We start from the raw sequence: 19,460 nt of genomic DNA on the forward strand, positions 1-19,460 counted from the left end.
GTAATATGAAATGCACTAAGAGAGGATGTATCAAATCCTCCTGAAAAGTTATATTACATTTTTTTTGTTCTTCAGAGACGCTGATACAGACAGACTCACACAATGTATGACATATGCCAAGGAAACTCCAAGGCAGTCTATAATTCAAGCCATCTTTCCGCAGCGCGCTGCAGGTTGCATGAGGGACTATAGGAAACAGCAGCAAGCAGGTCCTTTTCTGACTTACAGCATCAGTCTTTCATTCAAGACAACGGTGAAGTTATGGAAATTTACTGAGAAATGCTTCCTAAAGTTTTATGCCTACTTACCTGAAGAATATTACTGCAGTTCTAGGTCACTTTTATACGCCTTAAAAAACACATTTTGAAAGGCTATATTGGTCTCGCAATGTCATAGTCTATTATATTGTTACATTTGCATAATTGTCCGCATTCCAAGAGCCCAAGTTCACTCTGGTTCCCAATCTGACTATGCATGACTTGCATGATTCTTGGCCAGGGCTTTGGGAAAGGCAAGGAGAGAATGCGACTAAACTGCTTTTGTAAATTGATGTTGTATACAACTTGTATTATTTTTAAGATGTCCACAATTTGTCTTAGGGCTACTTATTAATTACTGGCTGAAGCTTTAAATGCTGTTATACTCTTGGCATAGTTCCACAACTGGCACAATGTTCTTGTATGTATATCTCAGACATTTCAGTGCTTCATGAACAGTCCATAACCCAAAATAGCAAGTGGGTTTAACAGCTACGCTGAATATAGACATTAAATGTATAAACACAAATTTTTGCTTTTTGATATATCACTATTTTAGTTTGGTTGAAAAGATGCAATACAAAGATACAGGAATAGTATACATAACTATATCACATATAGGAACCTCACCCCAACACCAAAGTAGGCTTGTAAACAGCCAAAATAAAATGCATGAAGACAGCACAGCTAACAGTCCCTGGGCTGCTTTTTGATATCCTTTCTTGCTTCACCGCCCATGAAATGTCTGAGACAAGGGGACACCGGCAGTATTCCTTGAAAACACTGGTATGAAAAAACTGAAATATCCCAACTGATCATTGCCTTTCAAGACAGCTCGTCCCCTTAAACGGAAACGCAGTTCATAAAACAGCTAGCCTCAAGAGGACTGGGACATTTCTACTACCAGCTGGTGACCTAGCAAGGCCAAACAACTGTTACCTGTCGACTGACATTACAGGGTGACGTGATGAGAGTGAGCTGCTTGTTGCCAAAAAGTACTTAAGAAGGAGGAGTAAGGGAAATGAGAGGGAGAAGAGAACTGTGGCCGCACACATCACTAGTTTTGATGGGAACTTTAAATAACTAACTGGCAACCACAGCAATGTGCATCTTAAGTATTGTTTCACTACAGCCTGGAACACAAGGTTGTTCTGCAAAAATTAATTTGAAGACAAAAACCCCGAAAGACTAAATTCAAACTACAATCCCTATCAACAAAATTCCATATGTATTCTTTCAGTGTTCTTTGATTGATTTTCTCACAAGATATAAAAATGAAATAAATTCTTTTTTCTCTGAGCCTTTTTCTTGGGGGGAGGAAGAGGAGAAGGAATCAGAAAATGTGATAAAGAGTTAATACTCAAAACGCTGCTATGACAGGTACGTCACCGTTTGCTTTCCAGTCTTGTCCCCCTTGCATACTTGCAAGGTCTAGGAGTTCTGCAGAAGTGTGGACAACAAATGTCATGTTGCTGCTCTGTGACCTCCTGCAGGTCACAGATGATACGGTGAGAAACTTCCATGGGGAATATACACAATCTTCCCCCAACCAAAGAATAGCATTTCAAAGACATTTGAGGTTAAGGAAAGGGAAGCAAAGGGCCCCAAATGTGAAAAGGGGAATTTCACAGCTCTGTGTCCTCACAGGAAAACAACATCTGTGTACCAAGTTCCAAAAAGGAGAATTGCTTTTGACATTCCTCTATTATGACATGTAATGAAAATTAAACACCTTAGTTTACATCTCTCCACTCCACTTACCACTCCAAGATGAACAGAGGTTCCTGGCTCAGGGATGGTAAGTTTATGAAGTGTTTCTAGGAGCTCACTCCTTTGACTATCCTGAAATAAGAAGGAGAAGGAAAAAAAAAAAATGAATACTAAGCAGGCATTGCTATAACAAGCTAAACTCCAAGACGGAAGGGCAATGTTTGTGGAACCGGGGGCTTAGAGAACTTGCAAGTATAAAGAAAAATGTGCAAATAGATTTATACAGTAGACTATGAACAGAAATGAATGTAGTTTCCTCTGACAGCTGGGCTTTATAACATGATTTTTTTTAGAATACTTTTTTTTTTCATATTTATTTCTACATATTTCTACAACCTAATGAGTCACCAACCAATGCACTACATTGTTACCCAGCTCGGAGCAAGCCTTCTTTATAACAACTCACTACCTGAGGGTAAAGCCAATTTAATCCATCTAGATGAAGATGTGACCCCAAGTGTTTCTATCTCAAACGCGAATGATTCTGACAAATGCAAAACACAATTATTATCACAAAGTGGTAATCAATCAAAGCAGCAACCTAACTGGGAAGATTATACATGTAATAGTTAAATAAATGAAACTAGGCTAGGTGTTGCAATCATGTATGTGATTTCTCTATATCATGAATTATCATTTCTAAACATAGAGGCAAATTTTAACGGCTTCGTTCATTTTTTCACTGTTTCAAGAACTGAATTTTACTTTGTTTTGCTTTAAAAGCAAAACAGCATCTGAGGAGCTTAGGCTAGATGATGCTACATGGGTAAGCATTTTGCATAAGTAAGCTTAGTTCTACACACTTGACAAGTAAACTTGGATAAGACATTTGTCAAAGATGTATGAAACACTGCAATATGGGAATTGCATGGATGCGCTGAACACAGTTCAGGTAATCAAAAGGCTGCGCAGTGTGGGTAACTGCAGGGAAACCATTCACTTGTGTTGGGTCCACAGTCACATTCTTGGACTTTATCTTTTCCCCCAAAAAATGTAAAAGCATATTAATTTTTCAAAGGCACTCACCAAGCTCGGCTGAATATCACCTTATATATTACCACATTATACAGATTAATAGTTCACACGGTCATCTCTGATATAAGCACTTCTTAAAACACCTTGTTTTCATCCTCTCTCCCTCATTTGATATTGGGGCAGGGAAAAGAAGGGTTAGTACTTTAGAACAATACCTGTCCTTTTGCTGAATAATCTGCCAAGACATTGAGCAGCTTATAAAAGACTTCAAACCACGGGAGGTAACTAAAAAAAAGAAAGAAAAAGCATACATTTAACTTGCCAAATCTCAGTTAATAAATCCAAGATTGCTGGCTGTTACTGTATAGATGCATCCCAACAACGGCCTCCGCGGGACGTGACCCTTTATAAGTATCTGACAGGAAAGCCACATCGGACCTTCCATTTGAAGGAGAAGACTGCCAGAAGGTTGAAGCATCCCTCCTCTCTGCAGACCAAGCTCCGGTGTTCACCCTTCCCCGCGCTTCCAGCCACCTGCGGGCACTGAACTCCACGCGTGGCACCAGGCGCAATCAAGCGCGGGCATCGGGCAGGGCAGCCTGGAGCCCCCGGCCCTGCGCGGAACAAACATACGACCCGGTGGAAGTTTTTAACCTGTAAGATGAACATACGCTAACCTATCCACGTTCACGTATGGCGGAACGTTTTTGATCGTAATTATTTCCCGAAGTTTTTCTTTAACACCTAGTCTCCTGTACAGCTGCCGAGGGTCCTAGCAAACTGTGGACAGACAGTTATTTTGGTTTTGAATCCTGATACAACTGGATTTTTTAAATTGCATAACCAGTATCTCCATTTTTAACTGTTGTCAAATCTGACTCCATACCCTCTATCGTTGTATTTAGCCCAGCCCTTAGTTAGGTCAAATAGAAACTTTACCTTAAGTAAATTTGCAGTCAACTTACAAAAGTAATAAAGAAACAAAAGACAAACGTGCAGAAAAGTCACATCTTTTTCATTCACATTACACTTCCATTCCATAAAGTAAGACAGACAGCTGTTACTTTTCACTACCAGACACTTTGGTATGATTTTGTGCCCTATTTTCACAGCCGAGTTCTTTATTTCAATTCCTCTGGAATTTCCTCTCAGCTGCAAATAGGAAAGCAAGTTCGTGTGACGCACAAACTGATTCTTTCTTTTAATCACAGATGCCTTCTGAAGCAAATGGATTCTATTTTGATATAGTTAGACAGGATTTAAAGTTTTTATAAAATATGACTACGTCCTGACAACTATAAAGAATTGAGTGCCCCATGGTTCCTAACTGTACAGCTTTTAGTAATAAATGAAGTGAGAAGCTATATATGAGACAGATAAAGCGAATGGCACTCCATCATTAACATTTGTTTGAAGCCCGCAAGTGCTACTGTAAAATGTAAGTAGCTTATCAAAATACACCGATAAGCAACTTAACATTTCATGTTATATGACAGTATTATCATTTAAATTAATATGCTCTAAGCATCTTTACAAACTACGTACTAGAATAGAGCAGACAGACAATTACCACTTTAAACAGCATTTAAGTTTGGCATTATAGTGTAAACAATCAAGAAGGATTAGTTAAAAGATAAGTTTCTTTCTTTCTGTTTAGTTAAATAAACTTCAGCAGAGTTAAAAGCCATTACAAGAGTAACAAGAAATCCTCTCAAAACATATCTGCTAAGTAGAGATTAAGAACCTGGTAAACAAATCCTTGCAAGGCATCTATCAAAAGAGTTTGAAAAGACAGAAAACCAAGGCGGCAGAAAGCTCCCTGACAGAATGAACCCAAAACTTATTTCAGGAAGGTACAATTAAAGTTCTATTTAGTTGCTCAGGGACCTTGCTGGGAAACTACATTTACAGATTTAAAATGAGAATCTTTTAAAATATTATCATGTTTATAATGTATGTGTCAGTACAAAAGCAATAAACAAAAGCAAGTTACCTCAGCTTCTAGTTTGCCAGAGCCACACTTCATCTAGAGCCCCGACGCCTGTGGCTGAGGACACACCGGGTTCTCGGCACGTTGGCAGCAAGCAGTGCATGTACCCAACAGGGACAACGCTGGGCTCGGAAACCAAGGTCAGGTTGTGTTCTTTCTTCAGAGATTTACTTATCTGTCCTGCCGGGGGCCTGTTCGTTCACAGCTAAACCTTGCCTCACTATAGATTCAAGGGAGTTTTCTTTATTACTGCGATACACCAAACATGACAAATCTGTAGGTTCTATCCGTGAGAATGCTCCATCCAAATCCAGTTTTAATTCTTTCACTCAACATCTAGAAAATAGCTTCTACGATCTAATAAAAATAGCCCAGATAAAGTCTCATATTCACACAATGTCCAAACACCAGCAAACTCTCCATACAACAAAAGGGAAGGCATAGCCCGATTTCCGTTATCTTTGCTCACTCCTCGCTGGCCTTCCCTTTTCTCTTCACTAGTATCTTACAATGACTTCGTTACTTTTCTTCAACATGCCTTTGTTTAACGCTAACTCTTCCTTATTTTAACCCAGGATTTCCAAATAATGGTTTAGCATCTCAGCATAACCACTTATTTTTCTTATTTTAAGAATAACTTTCCATTTTGAGGAGAGAAGCTTCACAGTTTTGAAGCTGAGGAAATAAGCTGATATTTGAAGCAGACCTCAAGAGAATACAATACACGGGGATTTGCGTAGCTCTTGCTCAAGAGTGCTGCAAGACAACATGAAACAACCCAACCAACCCGCCACAAAACTGTGTCAATTATGTAGATAACCTCATCTCGATTTTCACCTCCCTCCTTTATCACTACGGGACTCAGGATCTCCTTCATCCAGAAAGCTCTGGACACGTTAGAAAACTAATTTATCCTGCCATCTTCAATACTTTTACTTCATCACTTATTCCATGTGTTTACTACTCAAGAGTGAAACAGTTCTGCTTTTATTAGACCAACTGGTGACCAGCTAAAGCGAGGGTGGGGGGAGAAATATAGTTATCTGAATTTGTTTCTAGATCTCTGTCAAAAGGAAGAGACAAAAGGTGTGGATTTTTTCTTACAAGAAACAAATCCTCACGGCAGCCTTTAAACAACCCTCCAAAGAAACAGAGGTTGAATTTATAACCAAAAACTTTCTGTACCACATGGAACTTAAGTAGCACAACTGGTAGCACGACTGAAGATTTATGGCTTATGACTCGCTCATATTTAATTTGTAACCAAACACTTCCCCTTCCTCTTAGCTACCTTAGAACTTTTGATTAACTCTTGTTTTCACAGGTCATAGGTTAAACAAAGGAAGGGAAGCGCTCCGGAGTGAAATTGCCCAGAGCACCACAGCATGCGAGCGCACGCACCGCGCGCACACACACATCCCCCTTCAAGCAACATCAAAAAAGCGAGAGACTAGAGATTCTTCAAGGGAGTTGAAGTTCAAAGACTCCAATAAGCATAAATCAGATTGTGGTTGAAGAGTAAACAAAAATAAAAGGGCAATCTGAATTTTTTTTTTTTTTTAATTTTACACCCGTCTTCAGTTTCCTCACATATATACACACACATAGCGCGACATATTTGCCACAAATCATGAGAATCAAATCGAAGCCTAATCAAATTAGGCTTCTTCAAGCTGAGAGGTCGGTTGAGCGCTCTGCCTTGCCCCCCTCTGAAGCTCCAGAGCGCGAGGCAGCCTCCGCGCTGGAGACAGGCCAGCCTGACGGGAAACAAACACGGGCACAGGAAAACTGCTTATTATGGTACATAAGGTCTGCACAAACTCTACTGCACAAGTTGCACAGTACCGTATTCAGTAACTCATATGTCATCACCTTTTTAGTGCACTCCTTGAAAGTACAAAACATCATTAGTTACATGTGTCATAGCAATTAGGGTCAGTCAAAACCTTAAGACAACAGCGCTGCATTGCAGCTTGTAAATACAAATGTTTCCAAAAGGTAGTGTTTAAGGAAGAGTGGTGCAAAAACAACTGACGAGCCAGGCTGAGACAACCGGAAAGATATAAAAAGCAGCACACCAGCACGGTAAGAAAGCCCAGCAAGCCGCGGGGTTGGGTGTTGCGGTTACCGGAGGTGCACCTTTACTGGAGCGGACGCGCAGCGAGCAGAGCCTGTTGTACTCTGACCCGCAGCGAGCTGAAGGGGACGCGGGAGGCAGAAGGATGCAGAAGGATGCAGATGGCTGGTGCCCGGCAGCTGCGAAAGGTACAACCCGCCAGCCAGCGCTGCTCTCGCAAGTCCAATCTGTACTTCAAAAGCTACATTCAACAGAAAATGTCATCACCCAGTATTAGCTGCTACACAGATGAAAATGCTGTACTGCAGTCAATTTAACTTTGAATTTTTCAACAGATTAATCCACTCGTGCGCTTTAACATATGAAAGGAAAAAACTACTCTATCAGAGCAGCGCATGTGAGATCACGTTTTCTGACCTCCAGAAAGGTCTGCAACGAAAATTGGAGAATATTAAGCCAGCCCTTTTGAAATAAAGCAACCGCATGCATATGCACATATATACACACAGACACACACAAACCATGCGTGTACGCACACATCGGTGCGCATACAGTCATTCCGCCCGACAAAGGATGCGGTAAGGGATGACCCAAGAGAACTTCCTTTAGTGATATTAAGTTCCCAACAGCAATGAAATTAGGCAGAAAAGTGGGTTTCCAGGATCCTCCTACGCTCATTAAACACTTAATACAGAAGCTTTTAAAAACAAAACAAGTATTAGCATTGTTTATAATCAACTTTCTTTTTATTTTTAAATAATGAAAAAGAAATCCCCCCTCCAGTTGACTTTAGGGAACATTAATTTAAACTAACACTTTAAATTTAGCCAGGTCAAATAGCACGTATGGATAAAATCAGAAGAGCACACACAAGAAAATGATGGCTCATTTTTATCTATTACTAGTCCAAGCCCTGCTCTAGCTTGTTTTGCACAGGCAATTTTGAAAATAAGATTTCAGTATCTACAGCCACAAATACAAGTTAGCCTATGGCAAAAGCTATACAAGGCGGAGCTGCAGATTTTACTGCACAGCCCTTGTATCCAGTCTACCATGCAATTACCCAGTTTTGGATTTTAAATGAAGGTAAACATTCCCCTTTCAAAACACCTTAGCTTACTGGAAGATTTATGGATCACGCTTCATGACTTCAGCACGGTGCTTTGGCTACTGTCCTGTGTAAACTGAAGAGCTCATCACCAAGTTGTTATGGGACTTCAAGCTGCACAAACACATGAGAGCTACTGTTTTATCTCCATCAGAATATAACGGTTGCCTTCCAGCAAACAGAAAAGCCAAGAAAGTATATACAAAACAAAGACAACAGCTCTGTTACAGTGATTGCCTATATGTAAAGACATGCAACTGCTTTAGTCAAATGGAATTGTCCAACAGTAAATAAGAAAATGCAACATCTCTAAGAATAGCAAAGGGGAAATCTTTAAGGAACATAACTCTACTGGCATGCAGTTGATTTCTTTACCAAGTAAAAGACGCCTTTCTCAGGAAAAAACAGCTGTTTCTTAGCCAGTTCTGAAGCATTACTAATGAACAGAGGCTTTGATAATAAATATACTTTCTTTGAAAAGTGAAAATTTTACCATTATCATTTCTTTTGATACTTTTTGAGCACTCATTAGAATGAAGGACAGTCGTAAGTTACAGCACGTACCGCTCTAAATCACTGTAGCTATCTCACAAATACCATGTACATCCAAGGTGAAGTGTAAAAGAGAGGCTGGACAAACAGGCAAACACGGTATGGAACTAGGTATTTTACTTGCTGTTAGAAAGGTAAATCTCCAATGAAGTCAACTTAAAAAGGAAGAGACTTTCCAGTGTTAGTGGCAACAGGCAACCACAAAGGAGGAAGCATTCTTAGATAACCAAAGTGTGCAAGAGCATTGTGAAAGCTGAACTCATCAAAATAAACTCCCATAGAGCACTAAAGCGTTTGAAAACGTACTGAGAATTTTGGCAGCAAAAATGCTGCATGTTCCAGTGGAGCAGCAGCAAACCCCAGTGGCGAGGGGTACCTTTAAAATGATTTATGAGTATTTGCTAATTACCATAGCAACTGTTTATAAAACTAATTTTTAACATCGACAGCTCCAGCATTCCATTTTACTGGTGTGCTGACACCATTAAGAAGCAACGCAAACACTTCTGGAAAGTACCTGTAGTATCTTTGGTTTCCTCTGAACCCTACAAAGACAAGTACCACTTTAGTACACACAATTTCTACAGAGTACTAAAACAACTTCCAGTCCATATATAGTCAGAACTACATTTTTGTACATACATACCTGTTATTTGAAATTAAAGAGACTAACTAGTCTAACATCAACATATTTACTGCAGCATCTCCTACTAGACTCAGTTGTAAGCACACATAACTTGTACTCCTTCCGTTCACACAGATCAGAAGTGGAATTTTTAGCATGTATTTATTTATAACACATACTATATATTTTGATAACAGCATAACCAACTGCCACCTCCCTTGCAAAACAGAACAGTCATTTCCATTTTACAGATGGGCATACTCCTCTGTAGTGACAGGCTTACAAAATCCGTCTGTATCAGCCAGGATTTGAGTCGAGGAGTTCCTGAATCTTGACCTTTTGCTCAGTACAGTAATCTACAGTGGTCTAGAATACTTAATTCTGTCAATAGTGAACTTGGCTCTTATATAAACCATAGCATGCATCGTCACTGACCTCCCTGGAAATACTCCTGATTGACAAAAGTGTAAGGAAGAGGAAATTCAGGCCAAGTATTTCTTCGGCCAGTACAACTTGTACATGTATCAATAAAACACACTGGTGTTTCACTTCATGGCCTCTGAACAATTAATTCAAAACATAGGTGACCTGGTACTTACTGTGGCAGTGAAATCACTACGAAGCTGAGCAGGTTCTTATGTGTCAAAGCGTTGACCTAATGAGTGAAACACGTTTTCTTGCATGGTCACTCTCACATGACGTGACTGGTATCGATAGGTGTACGTACGCCTCATGCTCTATATCCACTCCAAGCAACATCACTGTTCCAAACTTGAAATCTTTAGGAGAGTAATGTGCAAGATCAAACTCTCGAGCAAAATTCAGCAAATTGAAAAAAGATGGGGTTTATTACTATTATTACTACTACTATTATTAATTTCAACATATTGACCCAATGAATGTTCCCAAGGAAGCAGAACATACATTTTCTGACTCAAGGTACCTGTCAATACCTGCAGGACAAATGACACACCCTGTCTGGAATTCAGAAGGCATCTCTGTGGATAATCCCACCACCACCATGTTTGAAAGAAAACGAGTATGGAAAATGTATCAAAAATTACTTCAGTTTCTTCGATAATAGTTATCTTAAGACTTTTTGTATTTAAAGATAAAACTCCGCAATTTATACTTAAAACCAATACTCCTTCTTTCCATCCTCTTGCACCTGGTAACTAATGATCCTCCTCCCAGACAGCATTACTCCCAATGTTAGCAATCATATTCGGTTTTAAGTTAATAATGGTGATTGCAGATTCTGATGATGAACTAAGGTATGTTTGCCAGTCACCAAACCATGCTCTGCAGCGGTTTTATGCAGACACAATTTTAAATAGCAAAAGCACAGCCATCAAAACACTTTTTCCTTCCCTTCACTAAAAATGTGAATTTCCCTTTTTAATTATTTTTAAATTCCACCTTAATTTTTAACAACTAAGACTAAGTTAAATGACTTAACTACAAATTTTTAAAAATAATCCCTTTTCCTCCCCTAAAGAGAGAGCTGAGTCTTCATGTGCCTACTATCTTCCTTGCAGTAATACGCTACTGAGTGGGGTTTTTTTGCCTTCCTTTCCTTCCCCCACACAATGTTTCCAGCATTTTTACAAAATGCATTTGAAAGAACCAAGATATCTCTGGGCTCATTTGGGAATTTCCATAAGCTAAATTCCCAGTTCAGCCATTTACGTGTTCCAGTGTCTTCCCTTACACCTTATGGAACTCAGTACATCATTACTCTCTCTTTTAGACTCAGTCTATTGACACATTTCCACACTTGTAAGCTTAAACACATACACACATACCCACAAATCTCCTTAGCAACATCTGTGCATGTTGATGAGATGCAGGCTTACCTTCCATCAACCAGCAGCCTTTTTTGAACATCAGCTTTTATTTTTTATTTCAAAGTTTTGTCTCTGCATTAGACCTCAATCCATTGTAAGTGCCTCTGCCATTGTACAGAGCCACCCGAATCTCTTCCTTTTCTCGCTCTCATAGGAATTCTTTCCTTTTTGCATTTTCTCTACTTTTGTTCTGAACTTCCCTTTGATTATTACCCATGAGTGATCTTTCCATGATTCCATGAGATTCAGTTAGAAGTTCTGTAGCTTAAGCATGTGACTCATGCACATATTTTGGAAGTATTTAACCCCACAGAACTGGCTCACAGAGAACTCGCGCATCTCATCTTACGAAGCATCTTAATACTATATAATTGTCAACAGAAAGTGCTTACTTTGGTGACTTGCCACTGTGTATTAATAATAAAAGTCAATTAAAACCTTCCCTTTCCCGTTTTTCTACCCAGTGTGACCAAGTATAAGCAGTTGCAGCAATTCTTGCTCACACAAAGACTCCCAAGTTCACTAAATGCCACTATTGAACCCAACCACTCCCCAAAGAGCTACAGTGGCTCTTGAAGCCCAGCAGCAGCGTCTCTCACAAAAGACAGCTCAAAGGAGCTGAATACACCCCTCTAACAACCCGAAGCCAGCAAACTGTAACAAAAAGATTTATGATGTAACAATTTTACATTTTAGTCAAGCTAAAAAGTGCAAGGGCAGCTTGAGATAACCGTTCCAAGGGTCCTTTGTTAGTCTGCTAACATCTAATTGGGACATCGCGAATGGCACTGGAGTCTGAGCTTGACGAAGCTGTCACCCCTTCTCGGGTTCTTTGTGGTCACTCTGAAACCTTGGCGGGGGGGGCAGGGGGAAGTCCAGTGCAGCTGCACTTCGGAATTTATGTAAATAAAACGAATTCAGAAGAACGTTAGCATTACAGTATGCAACACCATGAAGCATCTATCAGCCCAGCACAGAGTAACCTCCCCTGCGTCTCGCAGGAACGCTCTGTGAAGGAAGAAAACAATGTAATTTTACAGTCTGAAAAAAACATGAAAAACATGCCTTGGACTGTCACAGGAAAACATTTTAAACAAAAAGAATCTGTGTTTTAAAGAACCTGGAGCATTACACTTCAGACTGGAAAATAGGAATACCACACCTTTTGGCTTACAGATCCATGCGTTAACGTTCTATATTCCGTACAAAGGAACTGTACATTCACAGACACAGAGGCATAATTTAGAATGTACAAAATTGTAAGTATCTTCAGTAGTCAAGTTTGGTTTTTCTTAATTACCTATCACTGCAAAAATTAAGAAAGTTTATTGAATTTTATGATAAAATATTTTGTATTTAATTTATTTCAGAAGTATCTTTACGGTCTGTTCTGTTGTTGGGGACTTTCTGTTTTCCCTCTGGTAGATCACTCCTTTTTAAAAGTCAAAGATTTTTAACTTCTAACACACAAGTTATTCATACCGTTGGGAAAACTTGCCAAGTGATATTTCTCCAGTCAGTCCACACAGAGAAAAGAGAAAGGAATTCATTTAAAAGACAGAACCTAGGGTCCGCTGAAACAAAATGCAAAACTGTAAGTAGATTTTGGAGTACATACATCTCTAAAGCCTAGAGCACAGGCTGATGACAAAAGAGAAGAACTGTGCAATTTGATCAGCTTTACAGCAATGCAAGCCCTACTACACAAGGCTTTTATGGAGTAGAAAGCTGCAGCTTTTACTGTACCCAGCTAACGTAAGCATGTCTGACAAGGTATACCTCCCTTCTCAAAGTTAGCATGCTAGATGATTAACTCTGGAAGGCCAAGTGCATGAACTTAAAAAAAAAAAAAATTATTGTTTTTAGTAGATGTAGAATTAAATGTGAAGCCCCATAAACTCCCAAACAGAATCATAAGGTCTCTTGTTCCTTTTCAGAAGGGAAAGCTATAAATCTTTGGGTTTTTTAGGTTTAAGACTAAGAAAGAAACTTCTCAAGCATGTTCAAGAGCAAACGACTGAAGTAGTGATATGAAATAATGGCAAACACTGACAATTATGTCTTTATACACTTATTAAAACCACAGGCAAAGGATATGTCATAAAGCGCACTTGGTGAGAAGACGGGTATACTGAAGTGCTTGGCACAATAAGATCTATGAAATGCAACAAGACAGCCTTGGAGTTAAAAAGACAACAATTATGTTCCACTTAATGCCAACAGGAATACATTGAAGAATGTTTTTACCTGGCCAGGGTAAAATGCTCTAACTAACAAATAAGAAGGGGTCAGAGAACAGCCTTAAACTGAGAAAAGTTGCAGATGATACTGGCACTAAATTTCCTGGACTTCAAAAAAATTGGTTATGAAGTAGTTCGAGCAGTGTGGCACACGAGGCTTGATTTTAAAAAAAGTAGGATGTGTTAGCACGAGAGCCTAAAGATAGCCGCTGAAGTGGCAATGCAGAGAAAGGATTCCAAAGGCTTAGCTTGTCAAGGAATCTCTCTTCTCAAACCACGTTGAAAAGCACACATGAAAGTGCTGGAAGACAGAATTCTAGATGTGGCAGACAATCAGAGATCCCACTAGGTTTGAGACATCTGGCATCAGTTGAAATCCATCACATTTCATTTGGGGATCAAAGACTACTGTTAAGTCTATCACAGGTTGAAATAGTAGATCCTGAACAGCCTTTTCATCCCAATGCAAATTAATCCTTTTTCCTTGACCAGAGAAACAGCTCCTTTTCATTAAAGACTCCAGTCGTATGTGCTTGTTGAGCTATGCCTGCTAGTACTAAGTTTCAGCTGAAATTTCAGTAGAATTATGAACTTTTTATTATAAATCAAAAGTGCTCCCTATCAGCAAAATGCACAATGTGCTACAGCACACTGCTGTCGGGAGCTCCGAAAGCCATGGGACTTTGACGTATTTTGTATCACGCTCTGTAACGCCAATATACTCCTGAAGAGAAGAAAAATTTTACACGCCTCTATGTTCAAGAGCCACGCTGAAAGGCTGATAACAACTTTTGCTCAGCTAGTAAAGAAATTCCCCACATATTTAAAAGCTGAAGCTGAGCATCAGGTGTGTTTTCCATAATCTCTGTCTCTCCCAGGGCCTTTTGTTCTTGAAGCAGATTTTGGATTAGTCATTAGCCATCAACATATGTCAAAGGCTAAGGAGAAGAAAAAAAAGCCCGACTCCCAAAAACTCTTGAGTTAAGAAACTCTGACTGTAATAAATATAGCTCAAAAGCCATCCACATCATGACTGTAAGAGGTTCAGAGGGTGACTCCCAACAGGCCAACACATTCCACCTCTAGAGCAACCAACTTCATGTAAGCCAATGCCCATCTCTGGGAAAGAACAACTCACTGGAACATAAAGTTGTATTTAGAGTAGAATAATCAGAACAGGCAGATCAGTATTTAAGGAAGGTAAGTATCAATTATCTAAATCACAGGAGGAAGGCCAAAATTTTCATTGGCTAATCACAATGTTAGCGAGACAGAAAATTAATTGCCTTCTGAGCCACAGAAAGGAGTATCTACTTAATAAAAGCTTGCCACGCGGTAAATACCTGTCTCCTAGATCAGCACCATAAGCTGATTCAGAAAAACCTTGGAGAATCATATCAACACATACAAGCGAAGTTTTAGTAAGAGGCAAACACTTTAGGATCAAGATGGCAAATACCCCATTTCTGAATATACTGAGGAGATGTATACTAAGAAAAATTTATGAGCCCAGACTGGGGTTTTCTTATTTATTTATCAGATAGCATTATGTCATTCCAACACCAAAGCAGCAAAGCTGGATAATGCTGCTTCATACCAACAGATGCATGTTCATAAGACACTGTTCTAGGATACTATGTTGATTCTTTGCATTTTTGGTAAACTGACTACAGAGAAAATTGGGGTGAGAATATTTCAGTAACAAAGAAAGAGAAGAAATCAATCATATGTACCCCTCTTCCGGAATATTCTCCAAACCACTCTTGTGTCCTACTTGGCAAGAAACAAACTTAAATGCAGCAAGGTCTTTTATAGTTCCCTCGCACACAGAGGGAACTTCATCACTGTGAAGAAATATTCACATGTTCAGTGGTAGTACATATGCCTCCTAATAATAAGCAAAGTCCGGACCCCAAGTCAGTTGGTAGCAAGTCATAGAAGTTAAACTCAAACCCATCAGAGCTGAAAGAGCCAAGTGAGAAATTAATTATTATTTCAGTGCTGCAGTGGTACTTGGAATTCATAATTTGGGAATGCAAAAAAACTGGGCTAGTCACGTAAGAATGACTTTACTTACAGCAAATAAGCATTTGTAATACAAGATGTGAAAGCAGTCCTTGAATGGAAGACTGTAAAGATCAAGTCAGAGTCTGGTATTTTATTGCAGGTTGTCTATGACGACAGTGTACAATGTTTTAGGATTCACAGCAAACATTTAGATGTAAAAATAAGCATATAAAAAATGATAGTACTTGACTCTTCACCCACAGAAACACAACTGACGTACCCGGCCAACAAACTTCCTGAGAACGTGACACAGATTAACAGAAAAGACTCTGGCCCTTTCCCTGGCTAGAGGGCACAGGTTTTATTTATGAGACCTCTTGTCTAACAATAAGTTTAAGCAAATGATTAAAATAGGAGATTGCCCACAATCATTTTATTCTCTGAATACTCAGGCTGGTGCACCAACACTAATTAATTCTAAAACACACTGAGGTAAGTTACTGTTAGGTATATAATACTTGTGTTGTAGAGTTTGGAGGAAGATCTGTCCCTTACCAAGCATGTTGATAAACAGCCAAAATTAAGTTACAAATTCAGGTTTTTATTTCAGATCCATGCACAACCCAGATAACACTGCCTCTACAAAGCCATATAAAGCCTTTCTCCTATTATTACAGTGTGGCTGAATCACGTTTTCTATTGAAACAATATGCAGAAATCAACCATGCAGCTTTTCTCAGCAGTTCTAGCTCTCAGCACAGCCCCTGCTTCTCCAATTACCACTGCATAACCTGAGGGCTCCTGCCACATCTTGATTTTTGAAGAAGGAAGTTGCCATGTAATCTCGTTGGGGGAAATGTTGTATACATCTGTCAGCAAGTACATGATGGTCTCATTCCTGACAGATGCATTTTGTAAGCCTTCAGACAGCAACCCAAAAGTCATCCATTTGTGGAAGAGAAGATCAATCCATCTTGTACTTTAACTACTTCCTCCCTACGGTTTTGATGCCAGGGAACTGCGTTTTCCCCAAGGTGATGCGCTAATTCATTTTGTGTTAGCACTAAAATGGAAGTTTCCAAGCCAGTCAGCCAGGGCCAAAGGTAATAAAAAGCGACATGATTTAATTACTTCTATTACAGTTGTTCAGCAACTAAAGAAGGTGTGACATGAAGCCCTAATTAATTAAGTAAAATTGGTTTCTGGTCAGTAGGCAAGACCAGTGAACTAGCTGGACTAGAATGCAGTATTCTTAGCTTTATCCCATTCCACCAGTAGCAATACATTAGTATTACTAACACTTGACATTTTTTGTTTTGATCCTTCTCATTGATATTTTACCAAAGTGTTTTGACTTGCAGTCAAGATTAAACCTTTGTCAAAATCTGCAATAAACTTCCTTTGACACACCTTCACTGTTCTTCAAATTCACTAAAAGTCAGTTAAATTAGCATTGCCCTGGATTGGTAGGGTAGAGGGAAGAGGAGAAGGAAGGTGGTTTTTTTCATTCGTTTTAAGGTCTCTGAGAAGGATAGCATTAAGAAAGATCAAATAATTCGAAGTCATAACTAACTTTCTATTGCGTATTTACTCATTATATTCCGAATGCAAATACTGTTCTTGCTTCATGTTTTTCAAGTTCTGTGAAGAAACTCCAATGATGCAAGATAACGTCAATAAATTGGAGGTCAGAACTCTGCGTTACCCAAAGGCATACCAAAACAACAAAACCAAAAACAAACCAGCAAGACAATAGCACAGAACTGATACTTTCACTACACCAATATCATAATTTTTGCCCAAAGAGAATATACAGAATGAATGGTACTTTTACGGCTATAAAAATTACCTGGAGTTTGTCCAGTTAAATCAATCAACGGTTCCAATCCCGGACAGTTACATGACAGCAACTGTTCCATCTGAAATCTAATCTCCGGTCTTATACGAGAAGATTTTGTAAATTTTTTTTTCCCACGTTATTTATTTTGCAAAGATTACCTTAAAGTAGGAGGTGGGGGAAAGGACACACAACCAAAAATCATGCGTGGTATATTATAAATCACAGCTAAAATCTTAACTGGTCTGCCTTTCTTCTTCAATCCATGTATCAATGACGCATCTTTTACCTGTCCATCCTTAATTCTAGCTCTTTCCTAAAACCTTCATGAGCATTCATTTATCCCTTCTGCACATACTTGTCATGCGATTCATTTTGCCCCACTGAGAAGAAAAAAAAAAATAAAATAATAATTCTAACAGGAATGCTCTGCTACATTACAGCAGTGCTCCAAAGTCAACATACTTGTGCCTCTGACTGCACTTCCACGAATGCGACGTCCGTGAACTCAGATCCCTGATTTTACTACTGCCGTGATTAAAAGCAGCAGGCAGCAGACAGAGATGAAGCAGGAACAAAGGACTGTCAGCAGAGAAGCGACTCTCGGATAAGAGCCCTGCATTAGTTTATACGGTCAACAGTTTCAGGAAAATGTACACAGAAACTCAAAACTGTCACAAACTTGGTGTAGGACAGCAGAAGTTTCTTTCCCTTGTCCCTGCACATCTCACTACAGTTTTTCAGAGTCAGCAAGTGGAAATTTCTACTAAAAGGAGAAACAAAAAACCCACAACACAACACCCCTTCCCCCACAAGAGAACTATTTAGAGTTCTAGGTTCTAAATATGTTTGAGGCTTGAAATAGTTGCAATATTACCTTACTAGATTAAATAAATTCTCAAATGTTTAAATTTACAGCATAGGTGGTCTGGGACTGGTCCTGGACTCCACAGGCCAGACAAACTAGTAATATCTTCAACTTAGAGCAATCGCCTAGATCTAAAGTAGGTTTCGTTATCGCTAATGAAGCAAAACACGCCCCTTCAGAGGAGGATTCATCCGGCCGCCTAGGCTCGTAGTTAGTATAAATGTGAATCACACGCTGGAGTTGCCTTCTAGTTCAATTAATTTCTGATTTTCCTTGAATATTATGACCAACAAGATCCGTGAAAGTCTGTGCATGACTTATTGCCACCTTTGGAAAAAAACATGAAGCGTTTACATCCTCAAGCATTCCTAGGTGAAGGTGGTGAACTCTGCACATTAAAAAGCTTGCAATGCCAGGACTGCTTTAACTTGTGGAGCTCTACAAGTAAGTTCAGAAATTTACTTTAAGGATACAAAATTTAAAGACTTAGAGGACTGCAAGCGTTTAGGATAACTGCAATCAGAGCAAGAATTCTGCTTTGACCAGAATTGGATGAGTTGACAAATATCCCAGATGTGGAAGCAGCTCGCTCTGGAAAGCATTAATCCGTCCCTGCAGATTTGAGAGCTTGGGACATGTCGCTTCCTTATCAACATCACTGGAATGAAAGTTCCCCAAACCTGTTGCTGCATGTCTTAAAGCATTTCCACATTCACGTTCCTTTCTCTGTCCTGCCTACCTCCGCTCTGGGATCCCTCGCTCTCGCACGGCTCCTGACGCTGCGGGGTGGTTTAGCCCTAGCAGGACGTGCAAGACAAGCGCGCGAGGAAGGGTCTGCCGAGAGCTCTTCACTTCCAGCTCCGGATCAATAGGAAGCAAGACGTAGCAAGAAGGGAAACACATCAAGAGTTTAACTGAAATGCCCATATTTCTGTTACATAATTTTGCACTTGAGAACTACAGCGATTTTTCTTAACACCACTGCTGCACCAGTGCTTTAGAACGAACTTCCTTCGGCTGCATGGCGGCAGCGCTCCGTTGGTGCGGGTTCTAGAGTGAGATTTGGAAGCATTTTACTATTACGCTCCTCATAATTCAAACTGTTTTGTGTCTGTCTTTATAGGTCGTTGTTGGCCAGATGGAAAATATTAAGGAAAAAGGATTGCAACTAAATCAATCGGCTGTAGTCTGCTGCCAAAAGGCCCCAGGCTAACTACAAGCAGATTTGCAAGCAGGCTCTGCTCCGTTACAATCTGAGATCTGGCACATCCTTTGCCCTGACTAACAGCAGGAGGGCACAGGGCCAG

General features: G+C 39.6%; 1 protein-coding gene across 1 annotated transcript in view; it reads right to left on the reverse strand.

Moving 5' to 3' along the window:
* DENND1A (DENN/MADD domain containing 1A) overlaps positions 1 to 19,460 on the reverse strand; it is a gene marked incomplete at both ends in the record, with an annotated part of 171,623 nt that overhangs the window by 82,685 nt on the left and 69,478 nt on the right. Inside the window, 2 exons of the mRNA XM_010285292.1 lie at positions 2,019 to 2,099; positions 3,218 to 3,287. Coding sequence (XP_010283594.1) covers positions 2,019 to 2,099; positions 3,218 to 3,287 — 151 coding nt within the window. The remainder of the gene's footprint in view (positions 1 to 2,018; positions 2,100 to 3,217; positions 3,288 to 19,460) is intronic.

Source organism: Phaethon lepturus, unplaced genomic scaffold (assembly GCF_000687285.1).
Source record: "Phaethon lepturus isolate BGI_N335 unplaced genomic scaffold, ASM68728v1 scaffold1894, whole genome shotgun sequence".
Classification (NCBI taxonomy): domain Eukaryota; kingdom Metazoa; phylum Chordata; class Aves; order Phaethontiformes; family Phaethontidae; genus Phaethon; species Phaethon lepturus.